Genomic DNA, 25,835 nt, shown 5'->3' with positions numbered 1-25,835 from the left:
CTACTCTCAACTTAGTATTGATCTCCAGATTGTAAATCATAACTATCACCTTGGGTAGACACCATTCTTTCAAAGGCAAAAATATGCTTTTACATACATTTTAAATCTCTTCTAAATTAAACCCCAAGATAAACTCTGTGGAATGAGACAAAAGATGCTCTAAATTCAGTACATAGAAAAATTCACTGCACATGCACAATGTGGGGGGCAGGAATTGTTACAGCCTTTTGTCTGCTCTGATAGTTCACATGGCCAAGTTTTTAGTTTGTCTCCACTGAATGATTCATCTCTATTACCAGTATTTTCAAAATTAAATGGAAGAGGAGGAATGTGTTCATTCCCCTGCTGTGTTTAATAATCTTCCAAAAATTGTTTCCTGTTTACTTGGAAATCCTCACCTCCATGCTGTGATTTAAGCATTTTCACCCTGTTAACTCAAAAACAAAGCCAAGAAGATGCTGTATAGTTTTTATCTTGTACTCATAAAGCAATTTATGATAAATGTTGTTCCAGAGAGAAATTACTTGGAAATGTGCATATGTTCATAGCTCCACATTGCTCATTTAAATCATAACTGATTGCTGAAAAAAATACAAATTGTCATTCAGTTTTTAGTCATGTAACATGGCTGATGATTGATGGCAGCTTCTCTTTTAACAATCACTGTATTGGTGCCCAAATACAAAGCTCAGTAAAGCCATCAATAAGCCCATTTATGGAACTGTGCTTCTTTCTTCCATGGTACTAGCTAGCACGCAACTGTGAATAGTCAGTATGCATTGTTTTGTGCAAGACTTGCCTATAAGCAAATCTTACAGTGTATTTTCAAGACAAAATATTAAAAATACCTAAATTGCTTTTCCAGCTGAAGCATTATCTCTGAATTCCAGTGGCTTGGCTGGACAAAGGGCAAAGAATTTCCTTCTACCTTCCTCAAGGAATAAGTCTGCAGTATAGTTGCAGCATTTTACCTACGTAGCACATATCAAACAAGCTATTCTTCTATAAAAGATTTGCATTAGCTCACATAAGTCAGTGTGTTCTGTGTCAGCTTATGTGAAAAGAGTTCTTTTAAAAGGCAGCAGTATCCTGTGGCCTGAGAACAGAACTGGAAGCTAGGAATTCAGAAGGGACCTGAGCTTTCTCACACTTCCTCTCAGTTCTTCATAAATGTTGAAATTTTTCTAAATGAACTTTACATTTACGTGATTAACTGGAGGTCGCATGGGCTTGATTTACAGATGTGTTAAATTTCTACTGCTCCTATTAAAGCTATTGGGAGCTCTCAGCTCTCCATGTTTCAGAAGGCTGTAAAGCAGATACACTCAGCCCTTGGGAGGGAGAGTGACACTGTTACCTTGGTGAGTACCGGACATGGACAGAGGTAGGAAAGCAATGGAATAAAGCATAGGGTGTACAAATTCAGCACATCCCCCTCTCTATGGGCCTCATAGCCCTGATTAATCCATGAGGGACAGCAGCAGTGGAGATACTGAAGTATTTGGCATCCAGACAGGTACTGTGCAAGACCAGAGTCAAGAGAGCAGCTGGTGGGAAGCACCAGGCTGGCACAGAGAGGTTGAACATCCCTCTGGCTGGCATCCCTCAGCCTGGCCACCAGCTCCAGCAACGCAGAAACTTTCTTTAAAATTCTTGCACTGCTTATCTCGGTGACTAGACTGAATGCTTGTTAGCTGGGGAGCCTCCTTTTGCTGAAGTTTTTTGTCTAACAGCTTTCTTCTCTTCCCCTATCAGATGAGATGGAGCAGTCCCCTGCAATGCATTCTGACTACTTGGTCTCAGGGATTCGAACTCCGCCAGTGAGGAGGAACAGCAAACTGGCAACACTGGGCAGGATCTTCAAACCATGGAAGTGGCGGAAAAAGAAAAATGAGAAGCTAAAGCAGACATCTGCAGGTAGGATGACAACAAAAAAGTGATGCTGCACAGAGCAAAGCTTAGCTTGGGCAAAATTTGCTTACACAGGAAATGTTAATGGTGGCCTGATCTAAACTTAGTTTAGAGATTTCAGCGTGTTAACGATTAATAATGTTTAAGGCTAGAAAGAGCCCATAAGGCTGACTTCCTATATAATACAGTAAAGTGCATTTAGAGAGTGAACAAAATACAAAATATGAGAGTGAAGCACAAGCCTTGACACAGACTACTTTTCATGGGCTGTGCCTTCTCCAGAACAGGCTACATTTATGGCCCCAGGTATCATCACCCCTTTTATTTGGGGTGAAGATTATATAGGTCATAGTAACATTATGGAAAGTGACAGGAGGGAGCTACAGCATGTAAAATGCCTTCCGTCAAGCAGCTGTCTCTGCGGTGAGGGAGCCCAGCACACAGCACTGCATGCTCTTGCTGGTCTCCAGGGGTGTCCCAGGAGATCAGGAAGGAGACAAACTCACTTGCCTTTTCCTAAGACAGGATGGTGCAATTCCCTCCACTTGCCCTGATATCCTGTGGAGTATCACAGTAAAGCAGACCACTTCCCGAGGCAGCTCCAACGTGCCGTATTAAACAGCATGAAGGCTCTAATATCCCAGTTACTCTGCACTCAGGGTGATCAGACAGTAGTTTAATCATAAACTCAGCTTTACATGTGGGTGATTTTACAGCTGTTTTAACAACAGAAAAGGCACAAACAGGCTGACCAGTCCATGCTCCCCAAAATAAAATCCTTGCAGTCCTTTCCAAGCACACAGTAGTTAAAAGTAGAGGGAATTTCCACATTGCATTTTTCTCACTCCATTGCATGCATACTCTGTTGTTAACTGGTGCTGTGTTATGCTATTACTCCGTGCAGTGCTGGAGAAGAAGATGACAGCACGACAAGGTCGGGATGAACTCATTAAGAAAGGCCTTCTGGAGATGATGGAACAAGGTGAGTAAAAATTCTTCACCTTTTTTATCAAAGTATTTTCAGGACAATAGGAAACATATAAAGAAGAAACCTAATGATCAAATGGATGAAAAGGAAAACCTTTTCAGAGAGGAAAATTCACTATCTGAATTAAGCGCGTCTTTCTTCAAATTCCTCCCTGCTGCAATAAATCCATGTAGTTTAATTTTTGATGTTTTACCATCCTGAATGCAACTTCATCTTCGCTTGATTTATACAAGGTGCAAATCTGAGCTGGTATGTATGTTTTATGCACTTGCTTTAAACCCAGCTAAACCCTACTGCCAAGAAATTAAACTAAAACCGGTATAAATATAAACAGCTAACATGTATCACCCATGAATTCAAATCTCATACAATGATACTAATTTGATGTTTTCAGCTGTCCTTCTGGTTAACCAAATTTGTTACAAAACACACTACCATTCTGCCTGTGTTTCATTCATGTGGAAAAGTGAAGCATTTGACAGTATCATTTTAAAGCTTTCCTGAGTACAAACCAGGTTCAGCACAAGTCACTGAATGAAAAATAATAAAATATCAGAAACATGCACAGAGGACTGTGAGTCTGTATATCCCTACCCCAGAGCCCTGACAGATGCTCAAGGGAGAAAGAAACCTGGGTGACTATCCTGTGAGATCAAGTCAGCTCCGATTTTATATGAACAACATCCCAATTGCCATTTCCACCTACACAGAGATAAAAAAACATAAGTCCATCTTTACTTTGAAAACTCTATAGCAGAAAGTACTGTCATGAAGAAAGATTGGCCTTTTGGGTTTGACCAATCTGATAGATAGAAATTATGGTCTTTGAAACTAATAATTGAGTTTCTTTGTATAAAACAAATGCCATTCCTATAAATAGCCTGTGGGACAATACTCAGTGATGCTGTGCTGGCTTGTAACCGAGCAACTGAAGAGTCAGAAAAAAAGCATTTTAAACAGGATTTTTTTTTCATTGCAGTAAAGCAATTCTCATATTATTTTATTGGATATATTTTAATATGAGTTTCATGTTCAAGTTAAATAAATCTGTCAAACAATTAGTTTATTCTAAAATGGAAGTTTCTAGAAAGCTCATTTTTAATTCTGTCCATTGAACTCTTTGTGTCTCTCATAATTCTAGATAATAAGTTGTCCTATTAGCATATTAGTACTATGGGATAGAAAAATACACCCCATTTCTGCTAGGAGTACGGAAGTTTCCCATAATCCTTGAATTTGAAGACGTGGGTATCTAGAGCTTTGCCAAAGCACAGTAGAATAAAACTTCTGTAGAGCACGTTAAAAGGTAATAATAATAATGAATCAATAAACCTCTTGCATGCATAAAGAACTGGCTGGGAGGAAAACAGATGATGCTAAGTCGCAAGATCATCTTAGCAAAATTAAAATAGTTTAAATAAATACATACAGCCCACTGAGAAGTGATGATAAGCTGTGCTCTCAAAAAGGCAGCTGCAATCAGACTGCTTACCTGTCTGCAATAGAGTTGCACAGAGCTCCTATAAACATCAAATTTCTACTACCAGCCTGCTGCCCAGAAAGGAAAGAATGGCGAACAGTCAGTTGAAGGACAATGCAGCCACCTGCAAGTTATTTTTCTTTACAGTGTTGTGAATCTCCAGGGTTATTTTATTATATTATTAGTAGAAGCAGCTTATTAACTGGAATCAAAAATTGACCCAAATAATTCTCAGTAAATGATTAGTGCCCTACTTGGACTGAGCTGAAGAGGCAGCAGTTTCAAGGCTAAGTCCTCATTTATGCAGTTAAATGCAATAATCAAAGCAGCAATACTGTGCTAAAAGTCTACAGTAAATCCTAAAATCCCTCTACTTCATCAGGCTCTATTCCGCTTCCAAAGACCTGATTCCTGCTCACTTTCATAAATAGCCCAAAGTAGGATGAAGCCATAGTCTGAGAAATCTCCAGATCTGCTTCATGCATTTACAACAGCTGTGTCACACTCCAGTTTCGTAGCACAAGGTCTGTCAAGCGGCATTTTGAACTGGACTGTTTGGCTCAGAGCAAACCACAAAGCTAGCGCAGAATCTGCATCAATCTGTGAGCAACCCAGGGTGAAATTGCTCCGTCCTTGCTTTAGTGATGAGTCATCCTAACAGGTTATGTCACCCTTTCTCCTCACACAACCCCAAAAGCCAGCTGCCAGACACACTAAGCAAAGTCGCACAGCCCGAGCCCCTTCTGTCTTCTCCTCTCCAGCTCTGCTCACACAAGGCAAACACAGCTTTGCTCTAGGGAACCAACTCTGTGAGAGGTTACAGGGTGCGCGGTCTGGCGTACAGTGGGATTCATTCCCAGCTAAATTACAGCCATACTTCTTATGATTACTTTGCAATACTCCAGTCGCTCTCCTGCTTTGCTTACCAGTGGATCTAAGGTCTCTGCTTTCTGCTGTCCCCAGGCTGTCTCTACAATATAGCATTGGGACCTGCTGCCAATCAAAGCAGCACATCCACTTTGATCTAAGCATGAGCTGATCGTTTCTGACCAGGAACATCACTGTTGTGAGCCTCAGATGCTCCTCAACAGAAATTCTTCAACAGGGCTGTCTTCTGCTTGTCATTACTTCGTTAGTCATTACACTTTCCATCGGCTGGGATCTGAAGGAACTCATGTCTCTGACTGCAGTTTCATTGTGGCACAGCTGTCAGCAGCTTGCCTTTCTGAAGGATGTGAGGAATGTGTAAAGCAGAGTTACCTTGAAAACATTTAGGGAGCTTCCCCCGATATTTCTCCCCATTGTGAGCACAAAACCGATCAGATGTAGCTGTGCTTACAGCACTGAGAGATAAGGGCTCCCTGTCAAATAATGCAGGCAGCTGTTAATACACCGATGATTATGTATAGGCTGCCTTCACAATGAGCTGAAATGTAGGCAATGAACTTTTTTCCCCCTCCCCTTCCCTGTATCATAGCAACTGTGCTACTGCAGGGGCTATTTTAAGAACAGTAACTTTTCACCAAACGTGATTATGAGGCAGACTGAGTGAGCTCAGCATACAAAAATACTGCATCCCTTCCGCAGCATTTCTGGGCCAAAATCTGATACCCTTACCCAGAAGACGATAAATTACTCTGCAGATTGTCCAAATAGTATTAAAAAGGAGTAGCTGTGAATGCTAGCTGGTTTAAATCAATGTTCAAGAAACTTGTCATGATATCATTGCAAGAAAACACAGCCCTGTCAGGAGCTTCCATAAAGGAGTGTCTAGGGCTGAGAAATACAAGTTAGGAGGTCAGGGGTGGACAGCAGACATGTCCATCAGCGCAGAGCGCTGGCTAGAGCGGGAAGTAATTGGTTTCTTTGGTTTACAACAGTGATGTAGATCTTGTGAATTCTGACAGTCATGAAGTAAAAGGAGAGTTTGTATTCTGAGGACTCTAGCCAGAATAGGAGAATACTAGAAAAGCTTCAGTCATCAAGATGCATACAGCTGCAGGGATCACTGGCACAAAAATCTTTCAGAGTAAGCAAAGGGAGCAGTTTCTAGGTCTGCATGAAGAGGGATTTGAATTTCTGATGAGCTCAATCACACAGTACATGCTTTTTAAAGCTGAGTAACTAAAACTATGCTCAAAACCTACAGCTTAGTAGAGAATATTGGCAGCCTTGCCTTCAGTAAGACTCCAGCATTACTGCTGGGGCAGCTGGATGGCAGCGTGTCATGCACGGAGCCTGACACAACTCAGATATGTCAGACCAACCTGTGCACGCACTGCACCATGAGCTCTGCTTGGGCAAGGAATTGCCTTCTCCCAGAGACCTCTGATTTCCCATGCTTGTGCTCATCTCCCACGCGGTAGGTGCTTAGAGAGCACAGTGGCCTCCCTGGACATGCACAATGGCCATTTGCCCAGGCTGCTGGATGCTCACAGAAGAAGGTGCCCCACTGAGAAAACTGGGTGGACATTAGTATCCAGATGGGCTGGTCTCCACAAGTTTCGTGTTACAGATGCTCAGCACTGTTAGAAATCAGGTGCTTCTCTAAGACAGATCTCAGTCCCCTGAGCGCTAGCAGCTTTGAGATTCACTCTTCTCAAGAGGATAGCAGGGAGTTTCAGCTTTCACTGCTCATGGTTTGGTTAAGATGAAATGATTTGATGTTTTAGATACCGAAGGCAAAGCCTGCACTGGTGACGATGCCACAAGAGCAACGCAGAGTGACCCTCCAGCCCCTGTGTGCCAGGCACTCACCTCAGAAGAGGTGCAGCAAGAGAGTACAATAGCAGCCACAACGAATGTGACCTCGCTTGGTGAGGAGCTGCATTTGGATGAGCTGAAAGAAGATGCAGGTACCAGATATAAAATGTTTTCAAAATACTATAAAATGTTAAAAAAATATTTCTGCTGAGCTGCTTTATGAGGAGTCAAATATGTCAGTGCATTGAAGGGTCAGAGCACCTTGTTCAGCTCAGCCTATACTAGGTTAGCAACCAGTACATAAAGACAGCGATTTTTGAGACTGCTACCAAACTGAGGGACCACACAAAGCTTGGCATATTGGGATTAGTTGGATTATGAGACGATCCAGTCTTGGCATAGTGCCCTTTTGGTATTAGCAGTGACTGTTGTGAAGATGAAACGAGCTTCTTTTAAAAACATTTCTTAAACTTCTGTGCCAAGATTGAAATTGCTTGCCCTGGCTCAGGAGAACAACGTCAACACACAGCCCACACTGTCCACATCATCATCCTGTCCACAACACACTGCAAATACAAGTGAAGTTCAATACTGGGAGCACAGATAAGCTAAACGAAGCTCCTTTCATGCAACTGTGCTCCAGCAGAGCTCATCCGTGATAGCAGTTTCTTGGGACCAGAGCAGCCAGGCACAACCCAGCAGCTGGAGGTTTTCCATTCACTTCCTGACAACAAGAAATGCCAAGCTGCACAGATAATGCTTTATCCTAGTTTGGGAGGAGTGCTGTGTAGTAATTACAGATCTTCCTGCCCATTCTCTCTGGTCAATCTTTACACTTTCTCCACCTGCCTGGTTGCCTTTTGTTCTCCATCCAACCCCCTCATGCCCTGCTTTCTCTGGGGTGCCAGACCCCAGCCACTTTCACCAAGCCCACCCCTACCTGCTGTGCTTTGCTGAGCAATGCTGCCTGCTTATGCCCTCACCCTGCTTCGGCAGCTCAGAATGGAAATAATTCTCTTAGGGGTTTTCCGTTTCTTTGTTTTATCCCTTCCCACTTCCTTTTCCTCCTGTCCTTTCCCCATAACTCATGCAATTTTGTTCTCTTTTGCTGTTTTATATAATATTTCTATTCCGGCTTATTTCTAGCTCCATTCCAATCCTAATTGCTTTGACAACAGAAACTCTTCTGTCTCCCAAAAAGGATCTCTCCTCATGTTTGCTCATCACAAGGATTTTTTTGTAAGCTTAAGAACACCTTGCCATCACCCATCACCTTCTTCATTTCAACTACACGTGTTATTTCATCAGGAAATATCCCAAAGCACTGTATGTGGGCTTCTAAAGACCTATCCTCTCTTTTTTGTCTCTCAAAATAGAGAACCAGACAGCTTCTATTAATACATGCCCTTAATGCTGTTTTCCTTTCTCTTCAAACTGTCCTTTATGGCTGTGTTTGGTTTTGTATCACTCTAAAAATTAATTGAGGCAGAACCTATTCATCTTCCTGTTCTTAGAACAACCAGATCAAGAACTTGACCAGAATCCTTCAGGCACTGATATTATTAGCAATAATACTCTCTGAACTTCTAATTCTTATCATTGGGACAAGCTCTGTTGGAAAGATGGCACTAATAACGTAGCATATATTTAACCTTATGGCTCTGCAAAACCTAGCACTATGATTTAAAATTTACCTTACACTGCATTCAAAATTGTGTATTGCGACTTTCAAAATAATCCAAATTTCTTACGTCTCTCTTTAACCCCAGTTCCTTTTATTGTTTCCCTGGCACAACCGTTCCTTTCGTCTGTATTTCTTTTCCTCCATTTTTCGAGGTGTCATTTTCCAGGTTCCAGAAAATAACAGTGGTATTACCTTCTCCTGTCTCGCTGGTCTGTGAGACTCCACTCGTATTTGTTGGAAATCTTCCTACCTCTTTCATCAGTGGCCTCTGGCTTTTAAAATAATTACTGTCAATCTAATCTTTATGTGCTAATTTATCCCTGTCTGTGCATTCTAGCATTCCTGTCTCTAGTGAGTCTCCCTTAAGGAATTCATTAGGTGGGAAAGCTCTTCAAAATTGTCAGTGTATTGCTAAGTTCATTATAATGTTGAGTTTATTATCATGTTTGTCCTTGGGCTCAATCCAGGCCGAGTGCAGTAGGTGCCTTCCCACAAATTCATATGAAGATTTGACCAGCTAGATGAACAAAATGAATGCATTTGCTTTACACCTAATACCTTGTATTTCATCCTGAGGATGTGGGGTGAATGCCAGGGAGTGTAAGAGGCAGGAACAAAAGGAAATATCTGTAGACTTCATGTTTGGTTAATACATAGAAGAAGAACAGCCTAGGCAGAAAGAGGGCAGTTTTTCCCACCTAACGTAGCCAATGGGCTTGGGGGCAGCCCCAAGGGGAGGATCGCTACCTAATCGTGAAATGGCATTTTGACAAGTGCCACTCCATGAATAATTAGCTACTCTGGCAAAGGCTCTAGTGCTGAGCACTTGGAGTATTTTCAGCAGGATAATATTCACTCTGCAGTATGAAATCTGTTAATAGGTTTGTGTAATCAAGAGTTAGGTCTGCCTTCAGACTGAGTCAAACATGCTGTTGTTACCAGAAACAATCACAGAAAAAAACAGAAGCAAACCGTTCTTTGCAGGGAATGTAAAATGGACTTTCTTTAGACAATAGTGCACAATGCCAGTTTGTTTTTGTGATGCCACTCCTGGAACAGGATGGAGTTCAGAAACAAAAAGATCTGTTTGACTGAGGCTGAGTGTGTTTCAGATCCACCTTCTCTATAAGAAAGGTCCCACTGTGGCTGCTCCTCTGCATCTGTGCCAAACAGCACTTCATGTCGCAGGGAGGTCTCCTGATTTCAGTGAAGTTACTGCCAGAAGAAAGTATCACTCCCCTCAGGGGAATGCACTCAAATCTGACTAATTTTCTTATCAAGCTGCTAACACTTACTGGAGCTCTTGATCTTTCTGTAATGTAACCCATTAGTGACTTAATTTTTCTCTTCCTCTGTTTCACATATTGTCTTCTATGTGGTAGGCACAAAAATACAAAGTGATGTCAGCCTGGAACAAAGCATTTACCAAGACGTATATTTAAAATAATATTATTTCCTTCTATAATTCAGGCAACTGTCACATACGTCAGCTTTCCTGTCAAGCCAAATTTCACAAGAATTCCTGTTAACAATGCATATTTATTATACTTTCCTGTCTTTTTTGAATGATAAATACTCATTCCTCCTCTTCTAGGCATACTCATTAATCTGTTTGTCAACAAATTAAATGCTATTATCTCGCCAATGCTATTGTTTCCAACTGCCAAAGTGCTCTTGTGCCTCCCCATGCACTCCGAACATGAGGATGCTGAATGCTCATTAATACAGAGAGTTTGTGTTCCAAACAAGACACAAAACTGAGCCAAGAAAAGATTTGTGACGTGTCAGCTGAGGGCGCCCACTGCTGTGAATTTTTACGAGATGCCCCAGAATGGTTTGGAGGGAAAGGTACTTTGACTAGAAAATCCAGAATGCTGAATGGAGTGGGATTTGCCATTTATCCAGACCAGGCAGTTTGGACATATCATGCTCTCTTGTGGTGAGACCCCACCTGGAGTACTGCATCCAGCTCTGGAGCCCTCAGCACAGGACAGACATGGACCTGTTGGGGCAGGTCCAGAGGAGGCCACAAAAATAACCAGAGGGATGGAACACCTCTCCTATGAAGACAGGCTGAAGGAGTAGTGGTTGTTCAGCCTGGAGAAGAGAAGGCTGTGGGGAGACCTTATTGCAGCCTTTCAGTACTTAAAGAGGGCTTGTAAGAATGATGGGGACAGACTTTTCAACAGGGTCTGTTGTAATGGGACAAGGGGTGATGGTTTTAAACTAAAAGATGGTAGGTTTAGACTAGATATAAGGACAAAAGTTTTTACAATGAGGGTAGTGAAACAGTGGAACAGGTTGCCCAGAGAGGTGGTTGATGTCCCAGTCCTGGAAACATTCAGGGGTCAGGCTGGACGGGGCTTTGAGCAACCTGATCTACTTGAAGATGTCCCTGCTCATGGCAGGGGCTTGGACTAGATGGCCTCTAAAGGTCTCTTCCAGCCCCAACTATTCTATGACTCTATGCTGAGGAGAGACTTAAACACTGATCTCCCCATTTGGATGAGTGCTTCACCTGCTAGGGTAGGAAAAATAACCCTCATGGCTACTGTTGACCTCCCAGTGGCTGGAAATGCAGTTTGGAGAGAGCCTGGCTATGGCTGGGGACCTGGATCAGAGTCAGTCTCAAGCTTCTCCATAGGTCCCCACGTATGCCGAGGTAGAGATCAGGACATGTAACAAAGGGTGAAAGTCAAACAGTGAGGCACTGTGTGACTTTAAGCACTGCCAGAGTCAGCTGGTATCTGAGCAGGATTCAAGGATCTTAATTTTGGACTTCACTGAAATTCCACCTATGTCCTGCTTCAGCTTCATGCCTTTCTGGATCTATTCCCCTGTGCCCTCATCACAGCCAGGTCAATTTGATGAACTGCTCAGTGATTCAGCCTGCAATAACTATAAGAGTTAAGTGCTTTTGCCATCTTTCAGGAGACAATCCTGAAATAAGCACTGCTTCATCATCTCAAGTTAAGTCTGTGGTGACTGAAGTTTTTCTTAAGTACTTCCCCGATTCTCTGTTCCACACTAGCTGCTGAGATCCAATGGCAAATCTTTTTTATGACAGGCTTTTCTTGGTTATCAACTTTAACCTCAGGAAAGACTCAACAGTTCTGGAGTCGGGTACAGTAAGAGAACGCTTGGGATGCAAGTTGAAGTCATGTATTGAATAAGATAAAAATCAAATTATGAAAATAAATGCATACAACAAACAACTGGAAAGTCAGCTTTCATGCAATATTACTGGTTTGATACTCTTTGCCCTTTGGCTGTGTGTTCCTAGCACAGAGGAGTACTCAGTAACTGTGCCACTGCAGCTGCATGCTGTAAAAAAATCATTGCAGTTCTCAAAAGTTGCTTTGCCTTGCTGTCTTCATTATTGAACAAAAAGGAAAGGGAAAAAGGCTTTAGGGAAGTAAGGGAAGCTCAGCAGTTTTCTCAGGAACATCAAAACTAACACTTCTTCAATATCCTCAAATAATTTATTCTTTACCTGCCTTGGCTGGTTGGCTGTTTCACACAATAATTATTTTCACTATGGAAAAGAAGTGCTTCTAGCTGTGTGCCATGTGTTCTGTTTTTCTGAATGTTCCTGGCATTGTCCCCTGGCCTATCATTATTATTAACTTCATGTTCCATTAATTTTACTCATCTTCCTACTAGCCAAGAAACCTTCAGCACCTACAGAAGAATTAGAAGATGCCAGCCTGCCAGCATCTGAAGACAGTCCACAAGCCTTACTTGTATCTGAATCCACAGATTCCCCCCAGAAACAGACAGAAAGAAACCCAGCACAGCTTCCCAGCCCTCCGTTGCTCCCAGCTCCACCACCTAAGGCAATCTCCAAAATCACGAAGAGCATAACAGGTCAGTCATTCCTGGTCAGTAAAGACCTTATGTTTTCTTCACCTACACAGCACAGTATATAATTTATTTTCTTACATCCTTTTTTAAGTCTATTGTCACAGATTGCTGTGAATCAGGCTAGATATATTGAGTGAACAGAATGCGAATGATTTCCATGAACGGAGGGGTCCATTGCCTGATAACAATGCACTGATCTTCGTATTTCACATATTTATCTGAATCTCTCAGGGGATTATTTATTGTGAGTCTATTGCAATAAACACATGTAAAACAAATCAAATGAACTGCAAACATCTGCTGAATCAGATGCTCATATTGATATGCCATAAAACACAAGGAAGATTTAAATGTTTTCATTACCTAGACTCCTGCTGGATAACAGTACAACAGTCAAAATCAAGTTCAAGTCAATAGGTTCTGTAGAGGTTTCTGAAGGGTTTGCTCTCTAGGGTAGGTCTAAACTAAAGCTATGAAATCTGGTCTAGTTACACAGAACATACATAAGTGATACACCTGGCTCCCACAAAGCAGTCCTCCGTGCCAGACTTCACTGAATGTTTCAAGAGCAATTCCTCTGGGCCTGATTTTCTAATGCATTGCCAATATTGTTACATTTTCCAACATTCTGGCACTGCAGAAAGGGTGTTGAAGTGAATATGATTTTAGTTTGTTCCAATTTTAGGGCCCCTACATATGGTAAATCAGTTAAAAGGGCCTTATTGCAAATTAGAATCAAGTCCTGACATCTAAATGTCAGACCTGTTGGATATTTAGACTTTTAAATGACAGCCATTATCTCAGCCCTGATTTGCATCCGTACTCATCTACTGGCACAATGAATAGAGTTTTCAAAGTCACCAGGAAACAAAATACCAGAGGGGCATTGTGATCTGACCACTGGGGTTCATAGAAAATATTGAGGTTTTCAGTCTTTTTGAGGGAAATTGTAAGTATTTGTTTTACATGGAAAATATCTATAGTTTGTCCATGCTTAAAAGCCATAAGCGTTTAAGTGGGAGCTGGATTCAAAATGGTATCATAATGCTCCTTGGCAGCTGCTGTTCAGATTGCTTCAACACTCTGTTTTATTGGTCAGGCTCTAGCCTGCCTCTTCCACCTTGCAACATGAACAGGTACAACCAGGACACCCCTTTGACTTTGCTCAACTGCTAAGGAGACCATGCTCTGCATGATATGTAGGCTATTTGGAAAACCTGACCCATAGAGGGCAAGATGATTGCAGCTCCACCAAGTACTTCACAGTGTTTTGAGTCCATATATTTTGCTGCTTAAGCAAAGTATTTCCTGTAACATCTAAGATAAACTGAGTTTTGGTATTTAATTCTCACCTAAATTTTCCACAAAGAACAACTCATAGTTTTCTCAGTGACTCCAATAACTCTAGACCCTTTTTCAATAGTCATTATACTTTTGTTTATTTTTGTGTGGATGTGGAGGCAGTGGGAAGTTAAGACTAAACAAATACTGTCAATGAGTGAAAGGGAATAGAAATGTATGGGGAGAGAGAAAGAGTGATTATGGAAGAAAAGCAAGATGAAGAGGTTGAAAAGCTCTTTTGTGTTTAGTTTTTCCCCCCTTAGAGATGCTGTTAGCAGAGGAATGAGGAATAAGCCAAGCACCAATTAATCACAGAGAGAGAGGGAACAGGGCAAGATGCCAAGACATCACTTTACAAGATTATTCGCCGAACAGATGTCATTAGGACAAATAAGGTGTGATCTAAGGAAACTCTCAACTCTCAATATTGGCTCAAGCTGCAATGAGGGCAAAATTGGCCCTTGAACAGTTCCAGGAACCAGCAGGTATAAAGATAAAATGAAGTGTCCTCCCTTCCTGCTTTAGGGTTGAGCTGAACCCGGGATTCTTGCTCTGAGAAAACATGGACACCCTCTCTCACTGTGCAGCAGCATAAAGTGACTTAAGGGGTGGGTTTTTTCATCCCATCAGGTCATGATTCAATGGGCAATGACCGATCATAAATGTTTTCTGTGCAGCTCCACAGCAGCACATAATCAAAATCCCCATGAGTGCCAACCTTGCCTAGCAGAGGATGGCTGTGTCCTGGCCGCAGCAACCATCCTGATAGGGGCAGTAGAGCTCTGTGGTGGGAAGGTGTCTCATTGCCAAGACATTGCACGTTGGGCACCTAGACACTTGAAGAAATGCCCTTGTGCTTTCAGACATTTCAGATTTTAAATAGGGTAACTTTTGGACTAGCTTGACTCCTGTCTCCTGGATGCATAGAGGTGAATGAAGCTCTGGCCACTGATTAGGCTTCTGGGTTGGAGGGAGAGAAATGTGCAAAAATGCCTCCCAAAAATGAAAAAAATGTTAGACCTTTCTTAGAATAAGAGAGATTTTATTGTTGATGCAACTCTCCTCATTGAAGGATGCTCTCCTCCTCACCCTACAAATTTGAAAAAGAGACCAGGCTTAGCATTGTCACTCTCAGATTTTCAATGTTTGATTTTGGTTATGGCTACAGGAGCTCTTCTTCCTACTTGTTCTTTTGCTGTTGTCCTCAGTTATTCTGCCCTCCAACCTCTAGGTGTCCAGCTCTGTCCATACTGCTACCCTTATGGAGCTGTAACAGATTTCCAGCAGTGAACTTAAGAAAAGGCATGTAGTTGGTAACCATTATGCAGAATGCTGGGTCTGAGAGGAAATATTTAATAACGGAAGTTAATATTTGAACGTACTTTTGTCCTCTCCAGTTTTCTAGTAAATTATCCTGCTGATAGCAACCAAGTCCTTTTTGCACGGGTATTTCAGGATAATCCTGGCCTGAGCAGAAGGTTTTCTCTGCTATGAATGGAAAGATTTATCTCAAAAGTAGAGTGAAAAAAAAAAAAATTATCTGTGAAAACTCGTTTGTACAAAAGTTGTAGCTTTGTCAGTTTAAATTCCTGTTTAAAACACTAGGTGGCAACAAGAGCAAAGAAATACTTTTTTGTACGACAAACTACATTGCTTTTTTACCCCCAGACTGAGATACTGGTGTAAACAATGCCATATGCCAGAGGCTTGGGATGGAGATATAAGGGAAAGGAAAGAGAACTGCAGAACGGAAAAACTAATCAGCATCTTTTTCAGGCCAGATGTTCAGTTATCTTGAGTGTGAAACTACCAGATTTACAAACAGGGAAGTCTACTGTGTTTTGGACTCGGGTGCTAGAGAAATGTATATATCAAAGTCTAATTTCCAACAAAAGCTTAAATTGCACAAAAAAATCTGAATCTGGGGGTCAAAAAAGATTAAATTGTCTCACTCTTCTTTTTTCTTAGTGTTCAATACCACATCTTTCATTTTGATTTCATTTGGCAAGTTTTGTTATGCGAACATTATCCACATATTATAATGATTTTGGCATTTCCTCAATTGGCATATGAAAGACAGAGGTCTAAGCTGTGCAGCAATCACAGAGGAGCAGATAACAGACACTGGTACATTTTGTCCTGACTGAGAACCACAATGCACAAATTTTAATACAGTCTGCCAAAGTCCAGCAGACAAAGTGCTAGATTGGAAAGCCGCCGCAGGACAAGCCATTGGTGGTTAGGAGAAGCAGTACTGAATCATGGAATCATTAATGTTGGAAAAGGCCTCTAAGATCATCAAGTCCAACCATCACACCAACACCCCCAGGCCTCCTAAACCATGTCCCAAAGTGTCACGTCTACCTGGTTTTTGAACACCCCCAGGGATGGCGACTCTACCACCTCTCTGGGCAGCCTGTGCCAATGCCTGACCACTCTTGCAGTAAAGAAATTTTCCCTAATATCCAATCTAAAACCGCCCTGATGCAGCTTGAGGGCATTTCCTTTCCTCCTATCACGCGTTACTTGGGAGATGAACCCCCACCTCACTACAGCCTCCTTTCAGGCAGTTGCAGAGAGCGATAAGGTCTCCCCTCAGCCTCATTTTCTCCAGACCAAACAATCCCAGCTCCCTCAGCCGCTCCCCAGCACACTTGTGCTCCAGACCCTTCCCGAGCTCCGTTGCCCTTCTCTGGAGACACTCCAGGACCTCAAGGGCCTTCTTGTCCCGAGAGGCCCAAACCTGAGCCCGGCATTTGAGGTGGGGCCTCACCAGTGCCAAGTACAGGGGCCCCATCCCTGCCCTGCTCCTGCTGGCCACGCTATTGCTGACACCAGCCTGGGAGCTGGTGGCCTCCTTGGCCACCTGGGCGCTGCTGGCTCATGCCCAGCCGGCTGTCAGCCAGCACCCCCAGGGCCTTCTCCGCTGGGCACTTTCCAGACAGTCTGCCCCAAGCCTGGACCTGGCACAATTGACTTCAGCCCATCGATGCAGCCTGTCCAGGTCCCTCTGCAGAGCCTTCCTACCCTCGAGCAGATTGACACTCCTGCCCAACTTGGTGCTATCTGCAAACTGACTGAGGGTGCACTTGATCCCCTCATCCAGATCATTGATAAAGATATTAAACAGAACTGGCCCCAAAACTGAGCCCTGGGGAACCCTGCTTGTGACTGGCCACCAACTATATTTAGCTCCATTCACCACAGCTCTCTGGGCTTGGCCATCCAGCCAGCTTTTTACCTAGCGAAGAGTACACCAGTCTAAGCCATGAGCCACCAGCTTCTCTGGGAGGATACTGTGGGAGACAGTGTCAAAGGCTTTACTAAAGTCTGGGCAGAGAACATCCACAGCCTTTCCCTCATCCACTAGGTGGGTCACCAGGTCATAGAAGGAGATCAGGTTGATCAGGCAGGAACTGCCTTTTATGAACCCGTGCTGGCTGGGCCTGATCCCCTGGTTGTCCTGCATGTACCGGGTGAGTGCACTCAAGATGAACTGCTCCATAACCTTCCCTGGTACCGAGGTCAGGCTGACAGGTCTGTAGTTCCCTGGATCCTCCTTCCAGCCCTTCTTGTAGATGGGTGTCACATCAGCAAGCCTCCGGTCATCTGGAACTTCCCCTGTTAACCAGGACTGCTGATAAATGATGGAGAGTGGCTTGGCGAGCTCCTCCGCCAGCTCCCTCAGTACTCTCGGGTGGATCCCATCTGGCCCCATAGACTTGTGAGTGTCCAGGTGGCTCAGCAGGTTGTAAACTGCTTCCTGCTGGATTATGGGGGGTTTATTCTGCTCTCCATCCCTGCCTTCCAGCTCAGGGGGGTGAATACCCTGGGGATAGCTGGTCTGACTATTAAAGACTGAGGCAAAGAAGGCATTAAGTACCTCAGCCTCTTCCTTATACTTTGTGGAAATTCCCCCCTGCGTCCAATAAAGGATGGAGATTCTCCTTGTCTCTCTTTTTGATTTTCAAGTATTTGTAAAAGCATTTTTTATCATCTCTCACAGCAGTGGCCAATTGAGTTCTAGGTGAGCTTTTGCTTTTCTAATTTTCTCTCTCCATGACCTAACGAAATCCCTGTACTCTTCTTGTGTTACCTGCCCCTTCCTCTAAAAGTGGTAAACTCTCCTTTTTTTCATGACTCCCAGCAAAATCTCCCTCTTTAGCCAGGCTGGTCATCTTCCCTGACAGTTCATCTTACAGTGATAGGGACAGCCTGCTCTTGCACTTTTAAGACTTCCTTCCTGAAGAATGCCAGCCTTCCTGGACCCCTTTGTCCTTCAGGACTGTCTCCCAAAGGACTCTCTCAACCAGTGCCCTGAACAGGCCAACTGGCCGTCAAGAATGCATTGGTGGGCTGAGAAAAAAGGAGAATCTGATACTGTGGGAAAGAGGGAACATGGGGGAGGCATCTATTTTGTTAAATCAAAGAGCTGGACATGTGTAGTATGAGCCTTTTGAATTCAGATAGTTACGCAGCTTAACCAGTTACCTCCTAGCAAGAACAAAACATCACCATTTTCCTCTGTTCAACACAACAAATTAATTTTGGTGCAGACTCTGTGCAAAAAAAAAAAAAAAAGGCATTGCACAACCTCTTACTTTCTTGTGTTTTGACAGCAGGAAGTGAAATAGATGACCCAGCCATGAAATCTCCTCCTTCCACCATCCTGAAGAATTACATCATTGTTGGTTCCTCCCAAATCTCAGGACAAGCTGCCCTCTTCCATCCTTCTGGCCAGAAAAGCTCAGATCCCCATGTCAGAGGACAGGTAACAACGCCAACCGGTTCCCCTCACCTGGCTGCCGTCCAGCTGCCTTTACCTCCCAGCAGAGTCATTGAAGAACTCCACAGAGCTCTGGCCACCAAACACCGGCAGGACAGGTACCTACAGCCTCTTGGCTATAGGGGTGCATGAGGAGAGTCATTCCGCTAAATCGTTTGTCTTGGTAAATGTTCCTACCCTGTTATTTGCATTTTATTTACTCCTGCAGCTTGGGTTTGCCTTCCTTTTGGTGTCACTACTTTGAACATCCATCCCTGGTTAAAGTGCCTTATCTGGTAGTTACTTCAAAGTATGTCCTTCCTTTATAAGGAGGCTACTGTGACACAGAAGTAGTTTTTCAAACAGGTAGAATAATTTGGTAATCCTTGACCCACTGCAAAAGAAAATCTCCCCACAAGATAACAAGTTAGGGTAGCTAAGGCATATCCCACTCTAAATATCAGTACTCTACATATGAGTACTGCTACTATTTCAGTATATGGCTCTTGGCTTATACATGTGCATATACGGTATCCATTTTTAATACAAATGTCTGTGTGGGAGTACATTGGGTACCTTGTCTGGTTTTCATTATAAGCCCTCCTGTGCATTAGAGGAGGACAGAGAGAGAGATAACCTTTTCCATCATAGAGATTTGGAGTTAAGTTAGTAACATTTCTCAATTCCGTAACAGCTATTGTCTGGGGAATAGATTCATACAATATTATTTCCAGGCCCTGTTAAACCTTTGTCATGATCATAAAATATCAGAATGGTAATATTTCATGCCATGTATGTTTTACATTAGAAGGATGTGGGTTTTTTTATCAGTACAGTATAGCATGTGGCTACATATCAAAGAAATACGTTAGTCACCACCCTTCCGCACCTTATTTTTATGACAGAGCTAGGAAAGTAGATCCATGCTAGCCATTCTCAACGCAGTCTTGAGAATGCCATCCCATGTTGTCCCATGTTGAACTCTCTGCCCTCACCTTTATGAGCTACAAGACATTCTGCTCATTCTCATATAACGATAAGTTCTTACGCTGGCAATAAACTAATCTTTTGTAAAAACTGGGCTGTGCACTTTCCACCCACAGCTTCCATGGAAGAGAAAGCAAAGGCTCTCCAAAAAAAAGAGTGGATGTCCGTCCATCCAGAACGTCTAGCATTGAGCGCAACAAAGAAAAGGAGAACTCACTGACTTACAGCAGTGATTCAGAAAATAAGAGGAACTCAGTTAAAGAGTCGGATGAGAACAAAGAAAACATGATAATGAACTCGGAGCTCAAGGAAGACTCTGTTTTTTATCAGGATGAGGAAGTTTTGAATGACTCCGTTATTTCTGGTAAGGAAAGTCATTTATATTATAAAGATATACTATCGTAACCTAACAGAATGCTCTAAACAAGGCAGCATGCAACAAAAAATATTGAGCAGTATGAATTCCTCTGTTGTCCGATCAACTTTTTCAAAGAATCCTGGTGGAAAGCTAAAGTTAAATTTGAGTCATAGTGATTGCAATCATGGTTGTCTTGGTAGGTACTGCATACGAAGCTGACATTTAGAGTTATGCTGATAAGTCAATATATCAGGATGCTTTTCCCTTTCAGTCACTTATGCACCCTTTGTACCCTACACATAAATGGCAGCCCTTGCAGACACATCTCACTGCCAGTAGGCAAAGCTTTCTGTATATCCAGTGCCAATGCTGTGGATGTTTTTGAAGCATCCCATTTTAGGACTATTACTCCAGGGCAGTGATGGTACAGTGAAAAGTGGAAGAGACTAATGAATGTAGGAAGGGCAAACATCCACAGAAAATATCTTAAAGAAGAAAGTTGCTCTCCATTTGATACATTTTACCCTTTCTGGAGACATATGGACAATGCACTGTATAATCCTGAGCAATTACTTAAGTGGGCTTTGGCAAAATAAGCAGCTGTCATTGGAAAACTTATTTTTCGTTCAAGATTTAATGCTTTACATGTTAGCAAGACAAAGATTCAGTCTGAAATGAATCCTTCAGTCTCTTCATCAATGCATTAAAAGAAGGCAGGCAGAGAAAAAAAATAATAAAAAAATAGTTGTTATAATAGATCAAGATGAATTTTAAAAGGTGCCTATTAGAAAGTATGAGCCAGCAGACAGGACACATGAATTCTGCTCCTGTGTCTTAAGACACCAAGTAACAGAATAGGCTACTGAGATAAGGCAAAAGAAAAGAGAATCCCTTGCATAATTGCTGTGATTTAAGGATAACTTAAAGACTAAAAATCCCCTTTTAAGTTCTATCTATTTTTTTTCTGACTATGTGTTGTTCCTGATTATAAAAGTGGTATCCTTTGGCACAAATTCTAAGAGCTAGAGACAGTGAGGCAAAAATTATGTTATCTCCTTCTAGTAAAAACAAATCTGAATATTTTACTGTTGAAGATGAATATATTATGTATTTAACAAATAATTAGTCACTGTCTGTGAAGACAGAAATTATGATGATAGAAGGGCATTGGTTATTGTAAAAATTTCAGTGATATCTAGAAGTAGATCTTGGCTTTCCACAGTAAGTGTTAGAGTTCTGAAAAATTTCTGCTTACTACAGTTGAACAACAATGTTGTATTGGTGATGGCTTAAGAATGGTTTAAATGCAGCCAGTTTTATAAGGCAATATTAGACAACTGAGAAGGAAAGAAAAACAGACCTTTTCAAACCTATTTTGGCTTTATTGTAGCTGCAACAACACTGAAATATTGGCTACACAAGGTGAAATAAAAAGAAATCAGAGTGTATAGAAAACTTTTTCCCCTTAACTACATAATTTTATTTAAGAAAATATGTGTATGTATAAATCTTGCTTCATACAATGGCTTATGTACTGAGCATGACTGGTCATCTATTATGACTGGGTAGGGCACGCCTGCTAGAAATTTAGAAAAATAATCTCTGATAGTAGAAAAATTATTAAATAAAATTTTGACTAATATGTGAGTACTGCAGAGATGTAAAAACTGGATGGACTAATATAATAAGTATATAATGAATATAATGAGGTCAGGCTGATACGTTCTTGAATGTTTTAGTGGATAAGGTTAACAGCCCAAATTTAAAATGTCAAGACCACAGAACGTCAGAACGACAGACTTGTTTCCCCAGTTCTTGTGATGGTGTGCTAGTAACAGAAGTGCCTATGTAGATATGTAGACAGCCAATTAGACGCCTTATCTGAAAGGCTGAAAACTCAAAAGTTTGTTATGAAATAAGGTTGTACAGTGATTGTATAAACATTAGTATTTATCTGCAGATGTACACCAAGGGCAAAGAAAGCAAACAATTATGGCTTATCATTTGATAAAGAGGCCCCAGATACGAATACAACCCCTTTTTCCATGCAAAATGCTTTCCAATTTCAACAAAAATAAATTCTAGGAAGAATTTTCTCACACTTCTTTGTTTGCAGCTACACACCCTCCTTCCTCATAATTCATTAATCTCACTCTTTGACATTCGAGTCTTTTCACACCTAAACTTCAGTCTCTGCACCAAGAAGCCCATTCCATACAACCCTAAAACCTACCCAAGTCATCATAAGATGTGACCTTTTTGCATAAGTTCCTTTTATTTACATGACTGAAGATCATTTTGGACTGACATGTCCTTGCAGGTTGTAAGCATGCATTTATGAAAGACCTGATTTCTCATACAAGCCTGATGCTTGCTCTGCCAGTGTTTAAGTTCAGGCACATTTTAGGGGCACAACAAAAACCCAGACTATGCAAAGTGTCAGCTGTCTGGTGTCTAAGGCAGCTGCCATGGACAGGTACCAGGGCAGCTGGGCAATACAGCTGCTTAAACCACAGAAATCCCGGTGTGGAGTGGTATAACCTCAGCCCCCGAGGAGACAACAGCTTTGGGGAGGTGACCACTGCCCATTTACTCAGCACAAGGTGAGACATGAGCAAGGTGTTCCTGGTCTTGACACTGGGTGGCACTGCTTGAGCCAGCATTCATTCAAATGCATACATTTGCATTTCAGAGAGGAATGAGAAATGCAGTAGTGACAGGGGTAGCACCAGAATAATTCCCTGAAAAGCTCCAGATTCTTTCTAGTTTAAAAAATCTGGGCTGGTTTGCAAGTCAGGAGGTAAAACTATCCATTAATTAGCGTAGTGCCTTAGTACGTCACCAACTTTGCCATTGCCAATGTGATGCAGAACAGTGCATCAGTGCAACAGCCTCGTGGTTGCAGGGGGATTGGTACAGGATATGTAAAATGTGGGGTCACTGGAAAAGTGAGAAATTATACCTTGGCTTTCTATTAGCACCCCCTACTCAATAAATCATTCTTTGAAACCTCTAAAAGCACAAGGCAAGAGAGTAGTCTTGTGCATGAGCTTAAAAAATAACCTAACTAGCATGTAGCCCACAACTGATAACTACTGCAAGCAAGATCTTTCCATCAGCATGCAAAACTAGGATTTGCCTTCTTCTTGATAGAAAGAACAGTAAACATACAGGAGATTAAATGTCATGACTCAACAGAATTAAAACAGGAACTTTTGTCAGGAACCTGCAAGACCAAGCATGAAAGAAAGAGTGTGAATTTTCAAAGCATTTATTGTTGACCTAGATGAGCTGCCATGAATCAGGAAACAAGCCGCAGCCAAGATCCTGCCTGAGATAGCTTGGTCATGGGGCAGAGGGGCATTGAACACGCCTTATGGACCAGGAAAAATAACCCTTAGGAAGAAAATACTTAAATAAGGGTATTTGCAGGTTCACTTTCTACTGAGCTAGTGATCAGGGAGGAATTTGCCTCAGGGTGCTGAAAATGGATGTGGGGAAAACTTATTTGGACTTTATTTCCTCTTTGTTCCCTGGTTTTGTTTTATTTATTTGTTTATTAATTCTGAAACATCAGGTATGGGTTTCTGCAGCAGGTGGAATAACAGAACTGGCCATCAGTAGGCCAGTCAAGATGAAAACAGATGAGTTACACAGTGTTTCCCAGCAGGTCTTCCTGAGGAGAGTAACATCATCTTTTCACTTTATCGGGCAGGTATTATTTTTCAGGAATTAACTCAATTGGTCAGGCTTGGGTAACTTAGACTAGCAGATCAGATTAAAACAGATCTCTTGCATTTTTATTTGGTGAAATACCCTAAAGATTAATCAGTGCCCAGTGCATATGGACCATGGGAGTGGCTATAGGATAACAGTTTTAGAAATCCAGACATCTGGATGAAGTGAGCACAGCTTATCCTGAGTGGGTGATATGCTCTCCACTCCTCTAATATAACAGCAGGATTTGGGTTAAAGTTGAGATTTTTCAGATGTGATTTGTTTTAAATTTCACAAAGTAGTAGACTCTTTCTAAGCGTGCAGCGGAGCAGCCTGGCAGCAGTCAAGATCCTGAAGAGCAGCTTCATTTTACTTTGTTTCAAACAAAATAATGCAGTGCTCCTGTGAAATACAAGCCCCTAGGGCATACGCTGAGCTAGCTTAAGCCAATGTCTCCACATCAGCTTCAAAACCTGACTTCTTGCAAAAAGGTCCAGTTTTTTAACTGCAGAGCATCGATTTCAGCTGGCCTTCAATGAGATGAGAGACAGCAGAAAATAAGCCCTGACCTCACCTGAGCAAATAATCACTGTGATTCTCTCTAGCCCTTGCCCTCTCACAATTCAAAGATCAAGTATAGTGTGGTATGGCAAGTAGTTTTATAACAGCCTGAAGGGAGTGGGGATAGTCCTGCATGCTCATACCTTAGCTGTCACTGTTGAGTGGGAGAATCACCATTTAGGGTGCATCTCCAAAATAAAGTGTTTACTAAAAATGTAGAGCTCCCTTGTTTCCTTCTAAGCAGTTCTGGACGGAGATGTACGCATGTGCTGTATAGCGTATACATATATTGCTTTCAGTGCCTCCAAAGTGCACTGAACTGCCTGCAAATGCACTACGCAGATGGCCAGCACATGGGCAGTACGTCTATCGTATTCTGGAGACATTGGGCTTAATGTGCACGTGCAGTCTCTCCGCAGCAATCTCCTGACATGACCAAATTCCTCTTACTGCCTGTTTAAAATTTCCAGGTGAAAATGAGAACATGTTCAGGGATACCTGGGAGTTTGCTAGCCCCAAATGTGCTTCAGATTGTTTCCAGAAGGAATTCTGTTGGTTCCTGTGCTGCACAGATCGAGCACTGCAAGCTCTCAGTCTGCACCCGCTCTCAGTGTGGTGGAGGCTTGAAAAACCTCGACAGAGTCCCAAGTCTGTGGCTTCATGAGCCAAATCTTTCTGATGGAGTCATATATTCAGTTAGCAGAAGGCTCTGTGTGGCATCAACCAAATCATTTAACTTCTTTACCCATCTGTTAAATGTATACTCACTACTTCACAGAGGGCTGCATGGTTTAATTTAATTAATGCTTGCAACAGACTTTGAAAGCATTGGGAGGAAGGCGCTAAACAGCTTTTAGACTCTAAGTGGGGTTTTGAGCTGATTATGGTTTCTAAAAAGTTTTATTTTAGACCACTGCAACTATCAAGAGGCTTGTCCCTGCTCACATGGGGAGACCATAACTGCTTTCTGCCCCAGTCTTCCCAACAGGTATGCGTGGATCTGGTATAGACTGCTCCCCTCTGCATAAAGAAATTTGAGATCAATAGTGCTAATAATAATATAGGTCCACAGATCCCTAGCAAATAAAGACCCAATATTTGGGAATAAGAATCTATTTAGGATTTAGAATCTTGCCAATCTCCAGAGCATTCTTTAAAAAATAGACTTTAATCCTATCTCAAATGCCAAACAAAAATACCAATTAAATGTCATTTTCTTTAAAAATGAGGTGACCTTTTCTAGAAAAGGTCAAACATTAAATAAAAAAAACCCAAACCTTTAAAGTAAAAAGGAATCAAAACAAAAAAACCCTCCTATTACATGCCATGCTCCCAAGATGAAGCAAAAGCAAAGATTTAACTGTAGTTCCCACATACCCGGACAATACTCTAAACCACATCTAACTAGTGCTACTCTGCAATGATAATTTTTAGGCTTTGCTGAAGCCCTGGACTGGGCACCAGAAAACCCAGTAC

General features: G+C 42.1%; 1 protein-coding gene and 1 long non-coding RNA gene across 2 annotated transcripts in view; one reads left to right on the top strand and one right to left on the bottom strand.

Moving 5' to 3' along the window:
* PHACTR3 (phosphatase and actin regulator 3) overlaps positions 1-25,835 on the top strand; it is a 118,012-nt gene that overhangs the window by 59,090 nt on the left and 33,087 nt on the right. Inside the window, exons 2-7 of the mRNA XM_075108864.1 lie at positions 1,756-1,917; positions 2,816-2,893; positions 7,052-7,234; positions 12,430-12,633; positions 18,594-18,855; positions 19,840-20,087. Coding sequence (XP_074964965.1) covers positions 1,756-1,917; positions 2,816-2,893; positions 7,052-7,234; positions 12,430-12,633; positions 18,594-18,855; positions 19,840-20,087 — 1,137 coding nt within the window. The remainder of the gene's footprint in view (positions 1-1,755; positions 1,918-2,815; positions 2,894-7,051; positions 7,235-12,429; positions 12,634-18,593; positions 18,856-19,839; positions 20,088-25,835) is intronic.
* Positions 1-25,835, bottom strand: part of LOC142064214 (uncharacterized) — a 118,878-nt gene that overhangs the window by 64,660 nt on the left and 28,383 nt on the right. The gene's annotated exons all lie outside the window — the stretch shown is intronic.

This window comes from Phalacrocorax aristotelis, chromosome 13 (genome assembly GCF_949628215.1).
Source record: "Phalacrocorax aristotelis chromosome 13, bGulAri2.1, whole genome shotgun sequence".
Lineage (NCBI taxonomy): Eukaryota > Metazoa > Chordata > Aves > Suliformes > Phalacrocoracidae > Phalacrocorax > Phalacrocorax aristotelis.
The sequence above is the reverse complement of the archived record's forward strand: the minus strand, read 5'-3'. Positions and strand labels throughout refer to the sequence as shown.